This window comes from Cydia fagiglandana, chromosome 13 (assembly GCF_963556715.1).
Source record: "Cydia fagiglandana chromosome 13, ilCydFagi1.1, whole genome shotgun sequence".
In the NCBI taxonomy this organism is placed as follows: Eukaryota; Metazoa; Arthropoda; class Insecta; order Lepidoptera; family Tortricidae; genus Cydia; species Cydia fagiglandana.
Genome location: NC_085944.1, coordinates 9589161 through 9614672, shown reverse-complemented (window position 1 = coordinate 9614672; position 25512 = coordinate 9589161). Strand labels below are relative to the sequence as shown.

The 25512-nt window shown below is 37.0% G+C and overlaps 1 protein-coding gene across 4 annotated transcripts in view; it reads right to left on the bottom strand.

Annotated features, from left to right (window-relative positions):
* LOC134670206 (protein alan shepard) overlaps nt 1-21834 on the bottom strand; it is a 220453-nt gene extending 198619 nt beyond the window's left edge. The window contains exon 1 of one of the 4 annotated variants that reach the window (XM_063527917.1): nt 21609-21834. In XM_063527917.1, the coding sequence (XP_063383987.1) occupies nt 21609-21665 (57 nt within the window). In that variant the 5' untranslated portion in view covers nt 21666-21834. The remainder of the gene's footprint in view (nt 1-21608) is intronic. The other 3 variants (XM_063527920.1, XM_063527919.1, XM_063527918.1) reach the window with 3 other exon arrangements.
* Between the last annotated feature and the right edge of the window lie 3678 nt (nt 21835-25512).

Here is a 25512-nt window from a genome sequence, read left to right as displayed (position 1 = left end):
CAAAGTCGAAACATTTGCGACTACTTTGTGACTGCAATATTTCTCAGCCTTAAACCATATTTATACATCATAATTAACAAGTTTCGTAGTATGTAAAGCGTTATTTCTGTTATTTAAGTATAGTATACGCATCGAAGTACTAAAAATGCATCAAATAATATAGTTATGAACACAGGCACTGAGAAGTAAACAATTTCATTTCCGGCTAAACTAAAACAATGTGGTGGCGCGTTGATTATTACACTTAGTTTATCAAATCACTCGAGCAGTTTAATTCCCCATAATAATTTAAGTCCTATTGTAATATAAATGCAAACAATATATAATTACGTCTTGTAATCCGTTTTAGAGATGGCGTATTAATGTCACTTATTTTTATTTAAGCATTTTTCCATCTGACAGTTTCCATTTGACAGGAACGAAATGAACGAATGAACGAATGATTTTGGCATAAAGTAGTCGCAAACCCGAAACAATGTGTGCACACGGCGACCACACTTTATGTCACTTTGTGTCATGTGTCGACCCTTCCCCATTTCTGGTAACTGTGTCGACACGGCGACGACTCTGCGACTGGAATTGTGACCGAAACAGACGGTGTCGACACAAGATGTGTCAACACCGCGTCGTAACGGCGACTAGAAATGGTTGTATGGGATGTAACATCAACAAATGAATTTTAGACATAGGGGCTACTTTTAAACGATAAAATTAAAAAACAAAGTTTTGAAAACTATATCGTGTTACATATCAAACGAAAGAACTCATTTTGAGAATCTCAAATATATTTTTCTTATAAATTAACAATAAAAAGTTTAGAAGTTATTCAAGAAAATAGACAAAAAATGACCATTCCCCCCCCTCTATCTCCGAAACTACTGGGTCTAAAATTCTGAAAAAAATACACAAAATAGTCCTTTACCTAAAGATGACAGGAAAACCTATTAGAAATCTAGAGTCAACCGTGAGTCGGATTTAAGAACAAAAATGCGGTTAACGTTTTTTTAGGGACACAGCCGCGATGGTTTAAGACTTAAGTGAAACGTGATGTAGACAGCTATTGCGAAGGCCCTAGGCCGATATCCGCATAAGGCCGAAGGCCCGAAGCGTCCCAAAGAGGCGTGCCTTTAGCTTCAAGCGTGAGTTGGACTGAAGACAAAAATGCGACTAGGCTGTATCTGGCACATAGCCGCAATGGTACTTGTAGTACAGTCAACAGCAGAAGTTGCTAAGCGGGCGAGGTGTTCAAAATTACCTTGACATGCTCTTATTGTCTTAACTATAAAGTCGCGTTCAGATCATTTTAAACCACTCGCCCGCTTAGCAACTTCTGCTGCTGACTGTACTGATTGATGAGGTTACTATTGTCACGTGTTTTAAAAAGCACTAGGTATACAGGGTGGCTAAAAAATAAACTAAGTGTATTCCCGTTACCAACGTGCAGCCCTGAAACCGCGAAGAAAAATTTAGCTGTTTCATACATTTAAATCGAATGTAGTTACTTATAATATACTCACTCACTTATTTATTCGAATAATGCATGTTGTTAGCTATTAAGTAATGTAATTCCAATTAGCACGTAAGCTTGAACTGTAAGTGTTAATTGTATGCAACAAATAAACAAATAAACATTTTGGCTGGTCCGTTTTCTATGGGAGGATACTTCTTTTTTCGCGAGTTCGGGGTTGGTCCCATACTAAAAGTTACTCAGTATAATCTCCCTGGCTACGGTAATACACTTATTTTTTGGCCACCCTGTAGGTATTATCTCTCTTCGGCCTTCGCTTTTAAAACACTTTCGGAAGCTGTAGGAAGCGCGACCCGTCGGACGCTCGAGTTTTCAGCTCTACGCATTTGGACACTTCTTGTACTATTGTTCGGCGTTTAATCTTCAGAGATGTAGAGATATAAGCCACCACGCCAGAAAACTTCATGTTACATCTGGTTTTTGATTGACCCATTCGGGTTTTTCAAGACGTTTCACTCACTTCACGTTTCACGTACAAAAAAAAATGTTGAAAATTGTGTGATGTACGGAACCCTTGAAACGCGAGTCCGACTCGCACTTGACCAGTTTTTTAAATAATAATTTGATGTGAACTTATTTTAAATGTAAATACTGTTTTAATGTATATTTGCATGTATACTTGTATACTTATAGCAAATAAATGATTTGAATTTGAATTAGAACGTAGGCACATTATTTTTCATAATACCTACTTTACTCTTTTTACACGAATAATAACATTTTATTTTTCAAATTCAATAACAATTCTTTTTCTTTTTTCGAGCTTCAAATATTTGTTCCTGATGGTTGTGTTCTATGTAGGTATTTAAGTATGAATTTACATATTATTTATATCGTTGTCTGAGTACCCACAACACAAGTCTTCTTGAGCTTACCGTGGGGCTTAGATACTTAGCCAATTTGTGTAAAAATGTCCTATAATATTTATTTATTTTTAAGTATTTTTATTGTAGTTGTAAATAGTAAGATATAAGTATGTATATGCCATTTGTCTATTACCTATATTACTTAGACTGATTTTAAGTAACCATATTTGAAGTTGTCATAAAGAGTCCAGATTTTACTTTAGGAAGATGTAATAAATAACGTCACTTTTGAAATAGTTTTTAATCAATTTAGTAATTTATTAATACAGTTTCTTCACTAAGTAAGTTATTTTTCAATATAGTTAAAGAGTTTAGTGTTCGATGTAATTAGTGCTGTTGTAAATTTAGCTCCTTCTTCAATATGAATTAAGTAATAATCGATAAATTGTTTTCATCATATTTATTTTAAAGAAAACTAAACTATAGCTTACTTACCTAACGAGGTAAGTTTTATTTATGAGAACCTTGAGCATTATGCAACAATAGTGAGCTTACGGAAGGCAGGCCCCGGGCTTGGGGATAATGACGACTCGTCAGTTACGGCCCTATTCGAACTTTAAGATACGGCAATTAATAGATCTAGAAACGATATGGATTAGATATGCCAGTGTCAAATGTGACGTTTCTTCAAACTTCACTTTTGACACTGACACATCTAATTCACGCCGTTTCTAGATCTATTAATTGACGTATCTTAAAGTTCGAATCGGGCAGTTAGTGACGACTCGTTACTCTGTCTGAAGGAAATGCTTAGAATATTACATGAATATGACGATGAACGTGAACTCGAAAAAAGGGTAAACTTACTTTCTATGCTGTTTTAAAATCATCAATTTGGAGAGTTATGACAATATTTAGGTACAACCAAACTGCAGAACTCGTAACTTGGAAGCTTTGGCAATCAGTAGGTACCTACGGCTACCGCCAGTTTAGCACTGACATAAGGCTAGTGTGAACTCAACTTACGAGTACTTTCTATGCATCTCGCTCGTACTGGCATATTAGTGCGAGTGAGACGTATAGAAAGTAACTATGTTATATTTTAAGAAATTAAGCGTATGCTAGATTTTATCGTAACTCGATATCGGAAACTAGTTCAAATTTTGCTTACACCTAAGCAAACAAACTCAAAGAACCCACAAAACAATCTTTATTGCGCTTCTTCTTGATTTGGTTTGATTTTGTTTGATATTTTACATTTAATATTTGCTTCGGGTTGGTGTGGTGAAAAATTTTGTGTTTCACTCAGGGGCAAATTTTGTTTAACCCTCGTGTTTTAACACCCTGGCATCGCTCATGATTCCATTTTTCGAATCACGAGCGTAGCGATTTTGGAATCTTTCGTTTGCTCGGGTATCAATGTTAGCACGAGCAATTAAACAACAACGTTGCCCCCTTTTAAAACAAATAACTATTTAATAATAATAATTATATCGGATTTAAAATGCAAACGCACGTTTTGTCTATGCAAGCGTGGTGACTGGGTGCGGGTGCAATTACCAAACGCAACGCGCGTCAGCGGCTCGCTGGTATCAATTCATCACCCGGGACAAGATCCCGGCAATTAGTGCGTGTCACAGACTTACCTTATGTAGACTTCTCATTATGCGTCTGCCTATGTCGGCGGCCGATCGTAAGATCAGGCATATCGTGAAATTCCTAGACATATCGTGAAAAGTGAAAATCTTTGACTCGTTCCCTGAGTCGACGGAGCCCCGCTACGCGGGAATCCTATTTCTGGGCAGTTTGCCCTTCGGGCATCTGAAGCGCAACCTAACGAACCTATCCTACCTATATATTGGTTTAATGAGACTATCGTCAAAATATTACACAGGAACATTACGATCTGCCTGATCTTACGATCGGCCGCCGACACATACACTGCGTATTGTGGTTGCAATCAATTGCACGAACCCAACGCGCCATCAAACTAAATAGTATTAAGTAGTTTTAGGTACCTATTTATTATTTTATATATTGTACACTAACATAGATATAGGTAGTTAAATTTTATTTTTTGTACTAACACTATAATATATGGGATCTGTGCCTGAAATAAATAATTTCAATTCAATTCAATTATGAAGTGTATTATATCATATTTGTAATTTGTAATTTATTGTGTAATAAATTAAAGCTAAGTATGTACAGCACATTAAGTACATTAATAACTTATATACCTAAAATCTTACCTTTTCAGGCATTTACACATCTCATAGTTCATCTTAGCCGAAAGATGTCTACTGCTAGACAAAGGCCTCCCCGAAGGATCTCCACAGCGAGCGGTCATTCGCTGCCCTCGACCAACAGACTTTAAACAGATCGTCGGTACATAAATGTAAACGAAACTATAATTCAGTGCAGTCAGATTAAATAAAGTTAGCACTACTTTTGAGGTTATAAAATTTCTAACCCGAAAAAACGGGGTAAATAAATAGGTATATTTATTATCTCATCTCCTATACCCTACCGAGTTAACACTTGGAACAAACAATTGTTATTTCTTATAGGACATAATCATAAACGTGGACTGTGCTTGTATATCAAATTAGAATATATGGTGTACCTATTTGAAATGTGTGAAGTGATCTATGGTGCACATGAATGCGAACAGACAATACTAATTATTAATTACATCGATTCTGTGGTCCGCATGCACATGTCAGCTGAAAAATTATAATGATTCATTTGTCGAAGTAAAGTTGAATTAAATACTTAATAAGTAAAAATTTTTTCTATAATCTTAATATCCAGAGAGGAAAATGGGGACTAGGTTTGCATGGAAAAGCGATCACGTGACTTCGTCTCCTTTGGTCTAAATTCTGCCTTCAGTCTAAGTTTTTTTTCTCTGACTCTTACCCCTCGCGTTGAATGATGGTCCCTATATCACATACAATATTTTCTATTCTATTTCTATTCTATTCTATTTTCTACATAGCCCATCCACTACTAATTGACGTTGACTGTACCAGTATCGTATTCAACGTCGTTACTCTCAGGGCCACTTGCACCATTAACTAACCCGGGGTTAACCGGTTAAACCTGGAATTATCATGGTTATCAGTACAATTTGATACTCACTGGTTTAACGGTTTAACCGGTTAACCCCAGGTTAATGGGTTGGTGCCTTGGTGCAAGTGGCACTTAACGATACGAGATTACAAACATGGCCATCAAATAAGTTTTATTTTAATATGCCACTGTTTAAGTTCAAAAACTTATTTGAAATTCTAACCAGTAAAGATTTTATCAAAGAAATGCGTGTTTTCACCCAATTCCACCTAGGACTATCATATTTAAAGTCATTAAAAATAAAAACTTAATGAAGTAAAGCTATTAAAAGATATTAGACGTTATTAACTGTTATTAAACCAATTAAAATTAGACTTTGCGTCACCCTAAATTGATATGAAACCAGTGAACAGTGAAGATTAAATTAAAGTACATTTAAATTTCAAAAAATCAGCATAATTTTAATTATAATTGCTATATTTTATCAATAATACTGTTTTTTGTAATAAAAAAATAAATTTACAATCCAAATTGTAGCAATGAATATTAGCTGTAATCATACTAAGATTAACCAAATGGGTACATGTATAGAATAGAATATAAATAATTTAATCGTTACGTCAAACACATAATACAGAGAAACATAAGGAGATAATGCCACGAAATGGTCTCACCTCAGCATGTTGCTGGCGACTTCCAGCGCTGATCTTCCGATCAGACCAACCAGTGAAAGAATCACGATAGGTAACCAGAATAACATACAAAATACAAAGATAGTAATAAGTTAAAAATACATTACAATTACTATAATAATGGTTGTATTACGTACAGCTGTTATATCGGGCCAAACTCATCTTGGCCGTACATTACACTTGAGATTAAGTACCTACAACTATGTGACCTTTCTTATTGTATTACTAATCATATTTCACGTATACCTAAAAGAGAGTGTATTGTGCTATATGTATAACAAAATATTAGGCCATTAACACAAAAATTATCGAGCTTAATGCGGTAATAAATCGATGCTATAATTGCTATATATTAATATATTTATCTTATAATGGTCCATTTTTAGGGTTCCGTACCCAAAGGGTAAAAACGGAACCTTAATTACTAAGACTCCGCTGTCCGTCTGTCCGTCCGTCTGCCTGTCACCGGGCTATATCTCATGAACCGTGATGGCTATAGGCAGTTGAAATTTTCACAGATGATGTATTTATGTTGCCGCTATAACAACAAATACTAAAAACATGATAAAATAAATAATTAAGTAGGTAGAAAAATATGGGAGCCATACAACAAACGTGATTTTTTTGCCGTTTTTTGCGTAATGGTACAGAACCCTTCGTGTGCGAGTCCGACTCGCACTTGGCCAGTTTTTTCATCTACAACATTACTACTAGAGAAAGAAAAGGCCAATATTCAGACTCGTCTCATAAAAATTCTGGAAATTCATCTGCATTTGCCATGCATCTCCCATTATCGTTTGCAACACATGCCTGTTTCTATTAGCTTGTAGTCAGAGGTTGATTAATTAAAAATTTCGCTTGCTCATGTTCGTTATTCAGTCCCCAGCTGCAGTATTTTGCAGAGTGAATGATAGTAAATGAACCCTCGCTGTATCCTCATCACTCACCGCACAAAAACTGTTGCAGGGATATTCTTCCGATTGTTTATCGAGCACAGGCGACTCTCATAAACCAGTATAAGTATACTTACTCTAAATTATATCGTAACTCGAGGTATAGTATTATTTTTTAACTGAGCTTGTTCGTTTACCTACCTGTACTAACAATTGCATTGTTTTATTACAATCTTATACCTGCTTTTGTTCTCGTAGACGCCAACCAGTTTACTTACAAAATAAGTTAGAAGTACATTGCATGTATATTGAATTTTTAACCTTATTCCTTGTTGAATGGGGTTAAAATGGTCTGAAAAGATAATATCATATTCGATATTTTGTATAGTCATATCCACCTTAGCCACGACAGGGAATTGGTTATAATCTGCTTTTACTACGAGATAGTTATCGTAATTTGTGGTTTACCACTCAACGGTATTGTACTCGTATTATTGAGACTCTTTGAGTAAACTAGCTCAGTTCAAAAGATTTACACTGTAACAGTTAAACTGATTTATATGAATAAGACTCGTTAATGCTCTCGGAATACTCGGTACAAAGTTTTGATAACGCACATCTGGCGTTAGTAACGTTCGTCAGCGGCATTATCGGCACGAGCCTAAACACAAATACCCATTATTCTAACTATCATCGTTGATTACTGTGATTTGTTTTCATTTATGCTACGGTTTATTTTTGCTTAGACTTCGACACGGATGCGTCCTTTTTAACAGTATTTGTTTCATCTTACATGTTTAAGCATAGTGTCCATTTTTAACCGACTTCAATAAAAGGAGGAGGTTATGTTTACCTACATTTGGATGCATGTACGCCTCTATAGCGATAGGTATAATATTTTTTATGAATTGTTTTTGTTTATCATCTCTAATTCTATCTACAGCTTTATCTTCGACCCAGACGAGACGCGTAGGCGTGGATGTCGTAATTCACTGCCACTATAATAATACACAAACAAATAACAAAAATCGTTGCTGGCACTAGGAAATGTAGTTCTGTTTTGCTAAATGACGAATACTAAGAGACAGGAGATATGTCATTGTCATATTTATTCAAAAGTTTTAAATTTTAGTTTTAATTTTAATGTTGTTTTTATTATAACTTTATTTGTTATTGGTAAATAAATAATTTCAAAAGTCAAATATACTTTATTCATGTAGGCCTAATAACAAGCACTTATGAACGTTTTACATAATAATATATATATTATCTTCAGCTAATTATCAGAGCAATTTATTGATGTTAATATTATTCCTAGTCATTCACGATTGATCTAAGCACTAAACCCGTCAAAATACTAACAGCCGTATTCGAACAATGAGATACGTCAAATACTAGATATTGAAACGATATGGATTAGTCTAATGTCAGTGTCAAACAAGTGTCAAAATTGACATTTCTTCAAACAAAAACGTCACTTTCGACACTTGTTTGACACTGACATATCTATTCCATATCGTTTCAATATCTAGTATTTGACGTATCTCATTCTTCGAATACGGCTGTTAGGCACTTAATAATACTGGTAGCCTTACGCAGAAAGGTTCAAGTAGATAGTAGCTAGATACATCTACGCCTCGCATTCCTAGAACCAATAGCTAAAATAATATACGAATTTTAAGGAGGTAACTAATTCCTTCTTGGAATTATGATCAATTTACAAAAGTAACAAGTACGAGGTTAGGTTAGGCAAAAATATTTTTGGTTAGATAATATTATAACCGACCGAAGCTGGCCAACTTTATTGTCACACGTGCAATAGAATATTTAAGACCAAGTTCGGCCTGGCCAGCCACATAAGAGCTCACGCCAGATAGAGGAGGACTATATATATTATTGATAATTATCTTCTAATTGTCGTGTAAATATTTACCACAGAAAATATACCAGAATCACCACATTTATCTCAGCTAAATGGAAATAATTATGTTGAACTAGTGATTAATTTCCTTCCAGACACGAGGTAAATAAATGGCTTATTATCAATACGCGTTGCTCAGTGTTTACATAAGGGCTACTGTCAATGACCATAAGAGCAATATACGTGTGTACAATATATGTACATAAATAACTATACCAACTATTACTAGAATACATCCTACATAATACCAAATCAGAGTGCTTGGGGAATCTACCTTGAAATAAAACACAAACTTAAAATCTAACAAGATTTTTCAAGTTCTTAAGATGCACTGGCCCCCTAGCCAAGGTTACAATCGCTATCGCTTCGACAACGAAAAGCATTATGTATCTCTATCACTCTTCCCCATTAGTGTGACAGTGACAGTTGCGTTTCGATCGCTACGGAGCGTTAGCGATTGGCATCTTGGCTACGCGGCCTGTACCTATACATGTACGCCTAAATAGGAACATTAAAAGCTGATATAATCGAGAGAATAGGAAAGAACAGACGAGACAATCATAGCGAGGTGGAAGATCAACGAGCCAACGAATGGGAGAATTTCGCTTCATTTTCACCATTTGAAAAAATAGAATATCTTGGCAAAAGTCCGGACATCACCCTAAAACACTGATTGAACCCAGAACGCCGTACATTTCCCCGAAAATCCTGCCAGTTAAAACCTACCGTAAGTATTACCCTAATTAAGAGTCACTAATGAATTTAAGGTACTTTTCGGTAAAGGAAAACATCGTGAGGAAACCGGACTAATCCCAATAAGACCTAGTTTCCCCTCTGGGTTGGAAGGTCAGATGGCAGTCGCTTTCGTAAAAACTAGTGCCTACGTCAAATCATGGGATTAGTTGTCAAGCGGACCCCAGGCTCCCATGAGCCGTGGCAAAATGCCGGGATAACGCCAGGAAGAAGGAATGAATTTAAGGTACGTAAATATGCTATTAACAAACTTGTTCGGACTCCAGTTCAAAAATAACAGGCAGCTCAGGACTTATAACCATAACAATAGGTATAAGAAATATCAAACACCTACCTACTTAAGTGTGATACTTACCTACTTGTAAGGCAAACACAACTATGGCTACGCACGATACAGACGATACGTGACAAAAGTATTACATGATTTAATCTGGAGATCTCATCACTTACCATGCAAGGCTTTCGATAAGCAGTCATACCATTATGGTTACTTTTAAATGGTATAAACTGCAAAGTGTCCAGTACTGCAAAAGCACGGGTAAATTGAATTTCACTAACTCGTATTGTAAAATTTACAACGCTACCTTCCTATACACCAAATGGGTAAAGAAGCAAGTAAAATAAACAAAGTGTAACCATTAAACTGTTCCAATGCTCGTTTCACGACATTTATCTTAAAGACTTTAAACGAAAACTTGACATATTAAACTCTGCCAGTCTCAAAATAACAAATTGATGCCCCAGCCGTCAGTCGCCGCCCTAATCTTAGCGGAAACAGGCGCGTCAGAGCTGTCGCCTCTTGGGCATAAATTAAAAGAATGGAATGTTATCAGGCATCGAGTGGTCCGAGGCCCAGTGCAAGTACATAACCTTATCATTATTCAAATTAATGTAAATATATGTATGGATATGATTTTAATTTCAAATTAAAGGGAAAATAGGTATTCGCATCGGTAGACCTTCCATCGTATACGAACGATACGATACGTACGTAAACGTAATAAATAGGTAAGTAGTGGTCCTGTAGGTACAATTCTACACACCTACGAGTATACACTACATACTAGATGTCATCATAATCACTCTGACCCTTTTATGATTCGTTTAGAGTAGTTTGTTTAATAATAGGTATACTCCGTCTTAGATCAGTCTAATTGATTAGCGTATGTCATCGAAACACATGCAATGCACAAAGGTTTTATCACATAGGAAAAGTTGAAAATGCATTGAACTATTGTAACAATCAATTTACGAACGCTCCTCCCGTGGCGCCTCAGTTCAATAGCCGGCCGCGATCGGCTTTACATCGCTATTTATACACAAATTAAATACGTACGTTTTTGGCACGTACTTTCATACGTAATAGTGGCCCAATAATCAATAGAAATGCATTAACGTAACTCATGTCCCACATTATTGCGATAGTACTTGGCTACTACATGGAACACGTAAGCGCATACATTAGCCGGTTCAGCTTAGGTAAATGATATCACAATTTCAAACGTTATTTAGTATAGAAGATGTATATAAGTATGTAAATAGGTAGGCAGATACTTTACATTAAAGGGCTGAAAGTCCATTTTATCTATTTTGCTACAAAAGCTAAACTTACTAAAGCATAACTAGTTAGACAGCAATGCCTATGGTTAACGATAACCATAGCTGATGTGGCATAAAAACTTGACTTAAAACTTGACGTAAAGTAAGTAAATATTACTTAAGTACCTAATAAATGAAATACTCGTATCGTCGCAAGAACTTATAAAAAATATAAAAATGACAGCTTATTAATAAATGAAAATGCAAATAAATTAAGAAATCTAAGAGACTTTTCGTTTCAATAAAGTGATCGACATCGTGTGCAGCCGAGCGTTAAGTACCTACTTGCACCTTTCGTGTCAAAACGCAACGCCCTTACTCATTATGAGCATTTAAGGTCCTAAAATAAAATTAATACTCATATTTCACTTCTGAGTACTCGCAATTAGCAGTGTTCATTAATTATTTCCTTTTTTTAATTAAGCAAGAAATTTAAAGGGGAACAAATTGCAGCCAACATTTTAAAGAATGCCTCGATTTCTATTCATGACAAATATGACAGGGCGTTTTTTATGTTTTTTAAACCATTGAAACAAAATAAAGTAGCAAGCATTACAGTACCTAATGACCAATGAAATTTAAAATATAATTTCCATGGATTATTAAGGTAACGTTCGGATTCATATTGCATACCTGCAACTGCATTACTGCCGCAGTACCTACTGCAGCGCGACGTTACTGTCGACTGCATACCGCCGGAAATGGCAATAATTGGGACGACAAGAGGGTTTGTTTAGATATGTCATTATACTACTTCTATTACGACTGCAACATGCATGTAAGTAACCATACGTTCTAGGAGCATAAGGGCATTGTCACTTAACTGATGTGTACCATTAACGCCCGGTTAGCAATCGTCACAAAACTGACAGTCAATGTCAAAACCCATACATTTTTTCAAGAATATGACGGCTAGACGTTACTGAAAAGTACAAGTTAAAATGAAAATGCCCATAAGCATAGTGTATAAAATAAGTTTTTGGCAAAAAAAATATTTTTGGTACAAGCTTTTAATGCTGACTGTACTTTTCTTACGACACACAACTAATACTCATCGAGACAATTCTAAAAATCTTTAACACAATTAGGTTGCGTTGTTTCATCACAGAGTTCCTATGGCCAACTCCTGTCTCCATCATCAGATCAGCTCGATGGTACCACAATATTGCATTATCATGCGATTTATACATGCATGTTTTCAATCGGATTTTCAATCGGAAACCGGGAAGTGGATATTACTGTCTGTCTGTCTGTCTAACACACAGACAGACAGACAACGGTCAGTAATGTAATGATGTAAATGTAACTGATTTTTTCGTGTCCCGGTACAGTGCTCTGGGAGAGTCTGTGGGAAGAAGTCTGAGTTAACCTCTCCGACGAGTCAAGTGACGTAGTTTCCACCTTCGAGGACCGATTACTTCCACTTCAATTGGCTGTGATTCACAATATTGTCTCCTATTCTGAACTTTTCTGAAGAAGAAAATACGATGGAAAATAATTACTTATGCACTACATCTGTAATCGATTTCGAACGATATGCCAGTTAGGGCCGATTCTCGTTTTCCTTTTAATTAAAAAAAACTACAGGTTGAGTGACATTTACCTTAGGTGAATCGCTTGGTAATATTTTTGAAAATCAACCGTCTTTACGAATGATCGATAGTGAATATCTCAAGTATGCTACAGCTATTCTTATATATCTGTTCAACGTACGTTTAATTGACATTGATTTAAAGATCATTTGTCTTTATTATTTCAAACTTGTATTTGGGTCATACAGTTACAGAACAAAAGTTACCTCTTTGTTCTAAAATGTTAAGGATATGTTTTCCACATATACATATAAAGTTTAAACCTGAACCAAACAGACGTGTTTCATTAATATCGTTAGTTCTATTCAACTAAACAAACAAAAAATATCTTCAAACCATCTATACATACCTATTACTTAAATAAAAAAAGAAGTTTGAGTGATGGTTAACAATTAATTATCATACAATTGTTAAAAATGTGCATTAAGGTGACAGTCCATTTCCAACGACAGCCTACTGTTCATTTTACTATGGAAATTGACAATGACAGCGACGCATTCAGTACCGGTAGTGCAGCTGCGGTTAGAAATGGAATGTTACCATTAGAGTATGCTTGCTAATTTTAATTTTCACTTAATCACTAATATTGTTTGTTTAGTGATCTCCTTAAATACCAAAAAACTTCGTTTTAGTATGTTAATTATTCGCAGTTACTTTTCCGAACCGTACAACAGGTTTATTAAGCACTTTCAAAACAAAATCGCAACCAGTAACAATAGAAACCTACTAAGACCCCGTCTCATAAATCAAAGTTAGAGCAAGTTTCGGACGACAAGACGCACCTAATCCAATGATCGTTAAGTAAACCGAATAGAAGTTAACTTTAGTGTAATTCGATTCACTGTCCGCTTTCTCCACGTTGAGGTTTGCCATTTCCACATAAAGATCGTCTTGGGTCCAATTCTCTCTATTACGGGTTGATCGTATTCAAAATTCATTACTGGGGTTCGGGCTTTTCATAATATTTACTGTAATGGTGCGTATAGTGGTCTAAGCAGGCAGACAGAAATTAGGTACCTTAACATACGGAAAACTAAAAGTGATAGGTATCAGATTAAATTATATCTCGTAATAAAAACAGAAAGGGAAACATGTCGGGGCACCTAATACGTTATGATACTTACATAAAGTCTATAATTGAATGAAGAATAGAAAAACAGAGAGGCAGTGGAAGACCGACCGACCGACGTACGTTTTTGGACCAGGCCAAAGAGAAAACCAACGTATATAGTGACGTATCAGGAAAAAAAGTGGCAGAGAGAAGAAAGGAATGGCGATTACTCCACTGATAAGAGCCAGACTCTTAAGAATAATGATGATGATGATGATGATGAACAAACTTTACTAGTTTTACTAGGTACCTAATACATTTGGCGATCACGCTGCAAACGGGTGGTTAAAACAAATTTATATTAGCATTTAGTGTTTGTAGTATAGATATACATATGTTAATATAAGAAATGTGGTATTATAGTATTTACCGTTAAGTTGGCAGCTATTGCACGTGGACAGCGGGCAAAGACCTCGTTAAGAATGGACCACACAAGTCAACGCCTCTTACCGCATTGTATCAACAAATTTATTCAACAAAACATGTGAATTATTAGCATATTTGAGAGTTGCTGGGAAGAATTCGTTCTCTTTTCTTACCCTACAGTCGCCATGAGATATATCGGAGCGGTCAAGGTGCTCGCATATATCTGAGGACGCCTCTATTGTCAAGGCGTTAGAGTGCGTGTTCAGATATTGTGAACACCTTGGCCGGTCGGATATATCTGACGGTGACTGTACATTGTTCACGATCTCGCCTCAAATGAAAGATAATCTCGTTATAGGCACCAATAGTACGAATTATAATAACTCTAAGGTCGTGTGGGGTCATGTCCACAACTAGACGAACAATCCAATATACCTTACTGACATACATACACATATTTCTTAGTTAGTTTTTTATAAACTCTATAATTTCCATTAGGTAAGTAAGATTTTGATGAATTAGGTTTTGTTTTGTCTACTATTCAAGTGCCTTCAAAGTGATGTAATATATTCTTAAGCCGACCACTAACTATCAGGCCGCCGGACGATATCGGCCTGTCAGTTAGAACAAAAATTTGACAGCTCCGAACAACTGACAGGCCGATATCGTCCGGCGGACTGGTAATCAGTGGGCCCCATTACACATTCGTAAACTAAATAAGGTCGAAACCTATCCTCGTCCTAAAACAACGCAACTACCTACGAGTACCTAATCAATTCCTTTAGAGGATCAGTGGGCCTACAGCTAACCACGCTCGACGTGTTACCTCCCTGTCACACTTACGTACGAATTTACAAGTGCGACAGAGGGTCAACGTAGAGAACTAGCGTAAAATGTTGGCACTCCCTTGAATACAGACAACGGTTTTATGTAATAAGTCGTTGATATTGACGTATAGTAGTGTACCCTATGATGGGCGTGGAGCCAGTAATGGGACAAAAAACCACAAATCCTGTAAAATAAGTGTCTAAAAGTAGTTTATAAACACTGCCTGTATATTATCATAAATAAGAGTCCTAGAGCTGTTTCAGTTTGAATTTTTATTAAATTTGGTTGTTTTTTTAGAAATTGGCGTCAACCCAAAAGTTGTCGTGTCACTGAAAAAAAAAACCACTACGAATTCTTAACAACTTCGCTAAGAGAGGTGAGTTAATTTATTAAATTTTAATTAATTAATACTTGATGAAAACTAGAATGTGTTTTGTTAATTGCATTTACCACGAGATAAGGTATACAACATACTATGTTGTGAGTCCACAGATGTAAAAAAAATAGTGGTATTTGGCCCAATCCCATTATAGGAGCTGTAAAACTGCATACCTCCTATAATGGGAAATTTACATAATGATGCTTGCCATGCCATCATTTCATGTTTAAACAATACAGAAGTAAAATGTAGTTACGAAATATGTCAACCAGGAGGTATGCTCGGACTTCGGATAAATTAATATCGTTTTTTAGTGTGGGTCAAATCTTGGTAGCCGAGTTTGAGCCACTTTCCCGTTTTCCGATTGAGTTGAAATTTTGTATTCGTAATTAAATATGCAAATCGGATGATAATGCAATATTATGATAACATGGACCAGATCTGATGACCTATTTCAATATTTTATACTGATAGAGCAGTGTCCATTACTGGGGGGCCCATTACTGGAGCTTTGGTGTCCATGACTGGAGAAAAATAGCATAGTTTTAATTTGTTAAGTATGTGGAAACTCATTGCAGTATCTTTGATACAACACGCCTGAAACATGAAAGACGGGTAGGACTTTCATCTTTCAATACGCTAAGCGGTAGACCATTCACATGTATTAGAGAAATATCACAAATACTCCAAATTCCCTCTTAAATGTCCCATGACTGGTGCTGTTACTATAATACCCTTTAGAATTGTCCATTTGTCCTTTACTGCGCCGAATTTAACTTGCGCTGTCAAAAACAAATAGCAAATGCCCAGACGCTCGGCAAAATGAGAGTGACAAGGGGCTTAGTGCTCTATCAAGGCAAACTACGCTCCTAACAAATTGCACTCGTCAAACCCTTGAACAGAACTAACTTTCTTAACTGAACTGAGACACTCCGACGTTTCGGAAAGCTTTAAGTCAAGTATAGCAAACCAGAGTGGGTAATGACACTCCGGTCATGTTTTCCGTCTAATTGAGGCGAAAACAGGCCCAAGTTGGCTGGCAGTGCTCATTAAGAACAACAAACAAGTGGCTAAGTACTGTGATGTCGCCGAGAGGCAGTCGCGAGCGAACTAATCGGCTTTCGCGCTGGCTGCTACCGAAACTCCGAAAAACCCCGCATTTACATGTTGTTTGCGTCGTTTATGGAAAACATGTGTTTCATATGGAATAACATGCACGAATTGGGGAAAACATGTTTCCGCTATCGAGCTCGATTTTCCGATGTGTTAGGAGCTATAACGTATTCAGTAGGCAGTATGTACAGTCACCTGCAATAATATGTTACTCTTTGAAGGCCGCAAAAATATGTGACACCCTCTAGATTACGGCTCTACATATAAGATCGTGTCCGATATTTTTACGGCCTTCTGCCGTATTCGAACTTCAAGAACCCTTCGTTGTGTTAGTTGTGTAACATAATATTGCAGGTGACTGTACCTACATGTGCGATAATCATACTATATCTTGTCTCATAATATTGATCTAAAATTCGTTTGTTATACCTACCATAATTTTCAAGTTGCACAGTGGTCTCAAATACGTATGATATGGATACCTATTCGTACGGGCATTTTTGTGACGTTCTAATGACGTGTGATGACACAATTTGTCTATTTTTTCTTGTATTTGTTTCCCAATTATTGAGAAAATAAATTACTATTATTTTCCTACAATCTAGAGACCTTTTACTTTATTCTGTAATAACAAATGTCTTACATAACACACACAAAGAAATGTAAGTATTATGTGTGAAATGTATCCGAAATGTATTATGTAAGACACACGTCTTACATAATACATTTCGGATTTGAGACTTAAATTGCTACGATTCGACGTAAAATTTAATGTTTAGTAGGTACGTGTAATATGTTGCAACTGTTATTAAGTATATTTTGTCTAACGTTAATTGGTATTATATGTATTCGTATTCGTACCCTAAGTTACGGGTAGGTAAGTACGTCGGTATATAACGCTCATAATAATTATTCTGTTGTTTACGTGCCTACTACACCTCTTGTTAAAATAAACTTTTTAAATTAAATATAAATAGAATGCGACTAATACGCGTATTATCACTACTCATTTTAAAGATATTACGTTCTACGCTTCTTCTTCCTCGCGTTAGTTATCCCGGCATTTCGCCACGGCTCATGAGAGCCTGGGGTCCGCTTGACAACTAATCCCATGATTTGACGTAGGCACTAGTTTTTACGAAAGCGACTGCCGTCTGACCTTCCAACCCAGAGGGTAAACTAGGCCTTATTGGGATTAGTCCGGTTTCCTCACGATGTTTTCCTTCACCGAAAAGCGACTGGTAAATATCAAATGATATTTCGTACATAAGTTCCGAAAAACTCATTGGTACGAGCCGGGGTTTGAACCCGCGACCTCCAGATTGCAAGTCGCACGCTCTCACCGCTAGGCCACCAGCGCTTCTATATTACGTTCTACGCATTATTTAATAATTTATTGTTTGTATTATTAAATAATATTACGTTCTACGCATTATTTAATAATAGTATCGTATACAGGAAAGGCGTGTAAATACGTTTTTTTTTGTTAGTATTCGAATGCGTGGGTTACCGAACAACTGTTATGAAAGGGAATCTTTTCAATCCCGGGGCATTTCATAAGGAAAGGTAAGGAGTGATTTATGTGTGTTCCTTTTGTTGAGAACACCTATTGAATGCTAAAAATACTTAACAGTTACGCTTATGTGTAAGTAAAGAAAGCTATAAATTATTATACGGGCTAATGTTTCCCTTTAACGGTTTTCAGCACGAAAATCTATCGTTCTTGACGCGTTTTATATGTGTTACGTCCGAATACCGTTTTTTGGTTAAAGTTACCTTGTAGATAGTCAGCATTTGTGAGTAATTAACGATAAGAATTAGTAGATTATAATATAGTAAAAGCAAAACGAGCGAGACGGTCTTGACATTGCATGCGAATTGGTAAGCCACTCCGGTGTGCGCAGGGACATCGCTACACACGCACACAGTGCTGCCACGCTCATATATTGGAGATCCGTTCCGGAGAACAATCAATATTGCATCACTGTAATAACCTTGTAATACAAACAAGATATAATTTTAAACAGCAGCTAAACAAAAGTACAAAATCGTTCCCTGTTCCGTGATATTAATCTCTGTTAAAGTAGAAGAAAATAACTTACATTAGATTAGATGGTTTATTTCATGAAAGACAATTACATAATAAGTTTGCATTGATGTCGAAAATATAAGAATTTCTATCATGATCGTCAAAGTAAAATAAAATAAAAATGAAAATAATAACAATAATAACCCCGCGGGGGCAGCTTGTGGCTAGCTGGCGGTTAGTGGCGACACCGCGGACCCCTATTCCAGAGGGCCCTGTCATCTGGCCCTCGCCTCTGTGCTTGCCTTGATTGGCCGGCCAGAGTGGAGTCGCAAGAGCGGGACCTATGCTCCAGGTTGGAAGTGTAAAATGTCATAACGCCGGCGGCCTGCTGAACGGATTACCAGGATCTGGCTACCGCAGACTCACATCTCGACAACCTCACAGCCACTCCAAAGTGTTGCCCTGTTGTCGCACTGTGCGTGCGGCCATTGCGGGGCCCACTCAATGAGTTGGCGAGTCACCACCTATCTTATACAATTTTGAGACTAATTGTCACGGCAGGTGTCCGCTAGTCTCCTCCCATAGCCCGATATCCAGTCCGTCCAACATTCAAATCTATAGCCTATGCTATGACCTTAGTTCCCATCGCAGCACAAAAGTGCTGCACTGCAATAGTCTTTGCACCTGGCGGGGACTATCACCGGATGTATCACATTGTGCGTTCGGGTATGGTAGCCGCCACGTGTATCCCTTGCCTTTAGATTAATTTGTCTTAAAGGGCCTCTGCGCTGTTGGCTTCGGCCCCACGCACGCCTCCCAAAGGTCCGGGACCCCATGGTCCCGAGATATGGAAAGACAGACAATAATAATGAAATAAGATTATAGCTCCAATAAGGATTGTCAACACAATTAGAATAAGAGTAAGTAGGTAAATACTTACAAATCCAAAATATAAATTCACAAATAAAATAAGTAAATACAAATAATATCTCCTAATAATAGAAACCGTAGATTAAACACCATCACTTTATTTCCATGGACTGGTCACAATTAGGCTTTCCTCGTATAGTAAAATAAAACCAGTAAGTGCGCAACAAAACCTAATCTCATTACGCCTAATACCATTGACGACTTCACAGATAGTAATTGTAAGCAGCGAACACACTAGCTCGTGCCAACCGTCCTTTAATAAAAGGGGCATTATTTGTTCCAATTACACGGCAGCCTACACAGACTAGTCGAACTATCAGGAAAACCAGTACCAAGCGTTTTCTGAACGTGCATAAGTTTTAAGGATGTAGAGATCACAGTTATTCTGATATGCCCAAACGTTTGACTCGTCTCTGCATAGGAATACACTATAAGGAGTGTGGACCCTTCCGAGTGGGTTCACTCGAGCGCTCACCTTGCGTGTACGGGCAGGAAAGAGGCAAAGGATTTAACACAATCATCTAATACAAAAGGGCACTACGAACATACGAAACCCCTTACACACGTACCTTTTTTAGCTACAGTTTGGACAGCAATAAGTAATAAAATGCGTTTAAACGGAGCATAAGCTGCCAACATAAAGTGTTTTTATTTTGCTTGCCGTTACGCAGAGTGGAATGTGTGTACCTGCCTACTTGACTCTAAATGGGTTCTTGTCTGGTGCGTCGAAATTTTCAGCTTAAATTGCAATTGTAGAGTAAACGTTTTACCCCTGCGAGACTTTGCTTTTATTGCCCATTAGCTTTTGTTCGTGTATATTGAAAAATTTGCATACATTGAAGTACTCCGCCTGTCAAATTAATTCGGTGAATAATAAAATTAACCTGTATAAGCACATATATCTGGAGATCAAACATAATTTGCCCTTTTACGGTAAGATAATGAATATTATTTGATATTTACCAGTCGTTTTTCGGTGAAGGAAAACATCGTGAGGAAACCGGACTAATCCCAATAAGGCTTAGTTTCCCCTCTGGGTTAGAAGGTCAGATGGCAGTCGCTTTCGTAAAAACTAGTGCCTACGTAAATTTTTGGGATAAGTTGTCAAGCGGACCCAGGCTGCCATGAGCCGTGGCAAAGATCCCGGGATAACGCGAGGAAGAAGACAAGATAGTCGAGTACCGACCCATATTTGCATAACTAATACAGTACTTACATTTGTAGACAATCGGCACTCGCCATGGCTCAGAATTGAGTGGTGGATATCTAAGTGTCGCCTGTCTGGAGGACCGACATATTATTCCATATGGAAAGGTTTATGATACTACATCACGTACATACCTGTGGCCAACCGCAACAAGTACTCAACAATAACACATACTTAAACACTAGTGTAAACTTATCTGAACCTGAAATTATACCTATGAAGACTAAGTTAAATTATAACAACACCGAAATAATCAAATACCTACATATTTAGAAGCCGTCAAAGTGTTTCATAATATTCGAAATCTTACAAACTCCACAAATTGATGTTCATATTTATATTCGAATTATAATTCCTTCAAACGTATATCTTCACACATCTGTAATAATCCCGACACTATAAATTACGTATCCTTTGAAACTTAGGGAACCTTTCAAGTGTGTGGAGGCGTAAAGTTTAATCATGTCGTCGAATCGTTTCCATCTGCCTAACTCCTATACGGTCACTTTAAACTAACAAATTAATTAGGTACGTACCTACATTGAACATCAACAAAACATTTATTTATGTATAACTTAAGTAACATTTTATTTATTTACCTGTTAGAATTGTTACATGACCGAAAAGTAAGATATAATGTGTACAGATTAAATCGCTCAGTAAAGTTCGACGGTAGCCGGCAGATTGTAAGAGTTCTCCGTAGCGCGTAGGCTGCACGCTACGCCGCCGTAGGAGCCACCATATGTTCCGACCACGCGGCCGCCGCCGATCGATACGATATGCACTTACCGTGGTCATCTTGAAGTTCAACTTTCGCTGCAACGCAGTCTCGAGGTGGAGAGCCATTGAAATCTCTTTCACGAACGGTTCACCGGATACCGAGCAAGCACTTATGACATAGTTCGATAAGCGCGCGTTAAGTAATAACTTAGCGTAAGCCGTATATTAACTTGGAAGCGTGGTAGATCGCGTGTTCACGCAGCCATTTTAGCGGCCTGTCAAAACATTCCAGTTTCCACCGCGCCGCGGCGCCACGGGCGCAATCGTTACGTCTGCGCGAAAATAGCGCGCGGGTCGAGGGAGGCGGGCGGCGGGCGAGGGTACGCGCCACCAAAATACCGCCACCGGCTTCACACACTTTTCCGCCACCAATTGATTTATCACTAAACTTGCAATGAGATTAAACTTATACTTCTAAGTACAACTTTATAGGATTGTTACAGATAAAGTTTTGTAATTGCTTGTCAATTAGGGGCTAGAAAAACATACGATTTATAAACTTCTTACAAAATAATTCAGATAAATACCTATTCAAATACAGCAATTTTCTAGGTACAAAAGCGAGCCATTTGGAGCATCTTGTCAGCCGCAGTGCGCGACAAACAGCAACACAATAGGGGCACTCGTATAGGACGCAGCAATATATTTTGATTAGCACAAAACATATTACAGGATAGACATCAAAAACGAATTACTCGCACTGTGACATTATTCGAGTGACGAGTCGAGTTACTGACTCTCCACAATAAAGGGCCGACGCAGAAAGTGCCTGGATGAATAGCTACACATTTTATAGCTCAGAATACGGGTAGGTACAATCGAATTATGTCTTTGAGAACAGAGCAGAATTTAGCAAGGGTTCCCGAGGCGTTAAAGTCGCATTTTCTATATTACATACTAGCGACCTGTCCCGGCTTCGACGGGTTAACAAATTATATTGATACCTTAACCTTCCTCAAGAATCACTCTATTGATAGGTGATAACCGCATGTAAATCCGTTCAGTAGTTTTTGAGTTTATCGCGAACATACAAACACAAAAACAGACAGACGCGGTGGGGGACTTTGTTTTATAAGGTGTAGTGATAAATCGAATACGTATGTAGAAATTTTTAAAATTAAAGAAAACCCGACAGCGATATACATATGATATATGATCAAATGTTTTGTCATTTGGTTACCTATTTCTAATTTGAAAGACATTTCCTGCTAGAAGAAATTTATTGCAATTTTTTTTTGCAAATACCATAAATCCAAATTTAATTATGTATGTATATGTAGACGATATTATAACCAAATAAATCGATATTGAAACTGACTTCTTTGGGACCGTATCCAGTGGAGAAAAGAAGAGGTTAGGAAAAAAAACTCGTAAGCAATTGTCAGAAAAAGCCTATCAAATTGTACCTCCGCCACGCACCACGACACATGTAGAACATGCTTACAACAAATAAATAAACTTTCATTGCGTCGCATATAAATTTCAATGGGATACAGCTAGTTACATTTATTTGCGTGAAGCATTGCGTCTAATAGCAATTGGAACGAATAAATCTCCTTCGTGAACGTGCATGCAATGTAACAAGCGGGTAATTTAGCAACACATTATTATTCCCCCTCCGCTGACTTAGACCGTACTGTAGGTGTGCTAGGTTTAATGCCTAAATATGCTGATGGTTAAACCCGGTAAAACAATGGTCTTGGTCTTATCATATTAAATAAGCGTTTTTTTATACTTAGTTTCGGAGGATAGAAACGCGCTTAAAAAAACTGACAGTCAATATCAAACGTAGGTATACGTTTTGTCAGAAAAACTAACAGGCTGTACCAAACGTTTTCCTAATATTACTTACATACATATTTAATTATTTTGTATAATGTTGTGAAGAATAATTAAATTACTATTGTAACCTTTAAGAGAAAGTAAACGAACTCCCACGCACAAGCTCTTGGAGATTTGATATTACGGTCTTTATAAAAATCACGACATTACTTTCTATCAAAATTAACAAAGAAATAGTAATGTGAACTACTTTGTTAAAGAGTAAGTAACTTTTTTTACCAAAGTTTTAGAACTTCTCCAACTTTTTGGATACTTCCCGTAACTTGCACATCGGTAATTCCAAAATATTACCTAGATAGATTCATAATAATTAATTTACATATACGCATAATTCCAGATGTTAATGATCGACAACTGCTTAATTTAATAAGGGGAGTCAAAAATTGGGTCAGCGCGAGGGGAAATCCCCTACGGAATTCTTACCAACAAATGTACAATTTATACATAAGTATGTGAATGAATAATTAATATTTATTTCAGGACGAGTCCCATATTATATTAGTAACAAGTAAGGTACTTAAAGTTAGTTATACTATAAATATGTGATACGTTTCAGCAAAATTTAAGTAGATAGTACCTATATCTATATAACTAAATAGATAATAGGAAGGTACATTTATATTGTGCAGTTCCTCACAATTTCGTAGCTACTTAGGAGAATAATCTAATTATGTCCATCGAATGTACAAGTAAGTAAGCACACAACAAAGTGCTTTATGCACCATTAATATCTATCTACTCAAGGATGAACGTCGACTAGCCCCCCTGAATTTATATCGACCAATTATTTAAATCCTACTTTGTTGCCTGATTGATTTCTGTCACATATTAGGGTTGGCTACTTTACATAGTTAATATAGTTATAGGTATCCCTATTGATATTATAAATACGAAAGTAACCGTGTCTGTCTATCACGCAGCCGCTGAACCGATTAAGATGAAATTTGGTATGGAGATAGTTTGAGGCCCGGGGAAGGACAAGGATAGTTTTTATCAATCGTCATCATTCCATTGCCGCGATAAACTTTCAAATAAAAAAATAGGTATATCTACGTCAAACGAAACGGTCTCTGAGAAAACGCATTTAACTTATTTGCGAGACCGAGGTGATCCCATAAGTATTCCGCGAACAGTTTGCGCGTAACACTAAAATGTAAAAAAAAAACAACGGGTTGCACTACGGGAGTACCGGCAGAAGTGAAAACTCAATGACATTGTAACAGTGTTTCGATCAGGTCACGTGTCCGTCTTACCGTCATACGTCTTACGAATCTTACGGTTACGTGACCTGTCGCGAGTTTAACATTTTTTCCCCATCACAAAAAGTGCACAGCGCCGCTAAAGAAGTTTTCACTTCAAAAAACAATCTAAAAGGTATTGTGAAATTAATCGGTTTAAGTATAGACATAATTCATAGGAAGTATTAAAAAAAACACAAATAATGCTTCTTGCTACCACATATGCGTACGGTTACCTGGTTATGTTATATATTTCACGTTACGTTATATTATTGTTACGTTATTTCGTTATGAAAGTGCTTTATTCTCGCGTTCCTCACAAATTCCCATTAATAGTTATTCCGAGAGAAATATGTGCGAGATAAACACGGAAGCTAATTTTGCTTAAGTTCAAAGCTATATAATTAAGCAGTTTTCCGCTCGGAAACGGGGCCCCAGAGTTTTCTATTTCAACACCTACAAGAACACCACTAAAAGCTTCTAGAGTTTCACTACTTATTTAATTTGATATTACTTATTTTCTCACCGTTAAATTAGAGAGTATGTAAATAAGCTTTTGTGATTTTGTGGAGAAGCAGGTTGTTTTCGTCCACTTAGCAAAATTTTTCGAAACGAGTAAGTCATCATCATCATCATCATCATCATCTCACCCATAAGACGTCCGCTGCTGAACATAGGCCTCCCCCTTTTTTGGGGAGTGAATGCCATAATCGCCACCCTTGGCAGGCGGGTTGGCGATCGCAGTCGAGTACACCGAATTTGAGGGACGCTGCTGCCCGTCCACCGGTGGTCTTGGATGTGGTTTAAGGACTTACCCGGGTCCTGGACGTAGT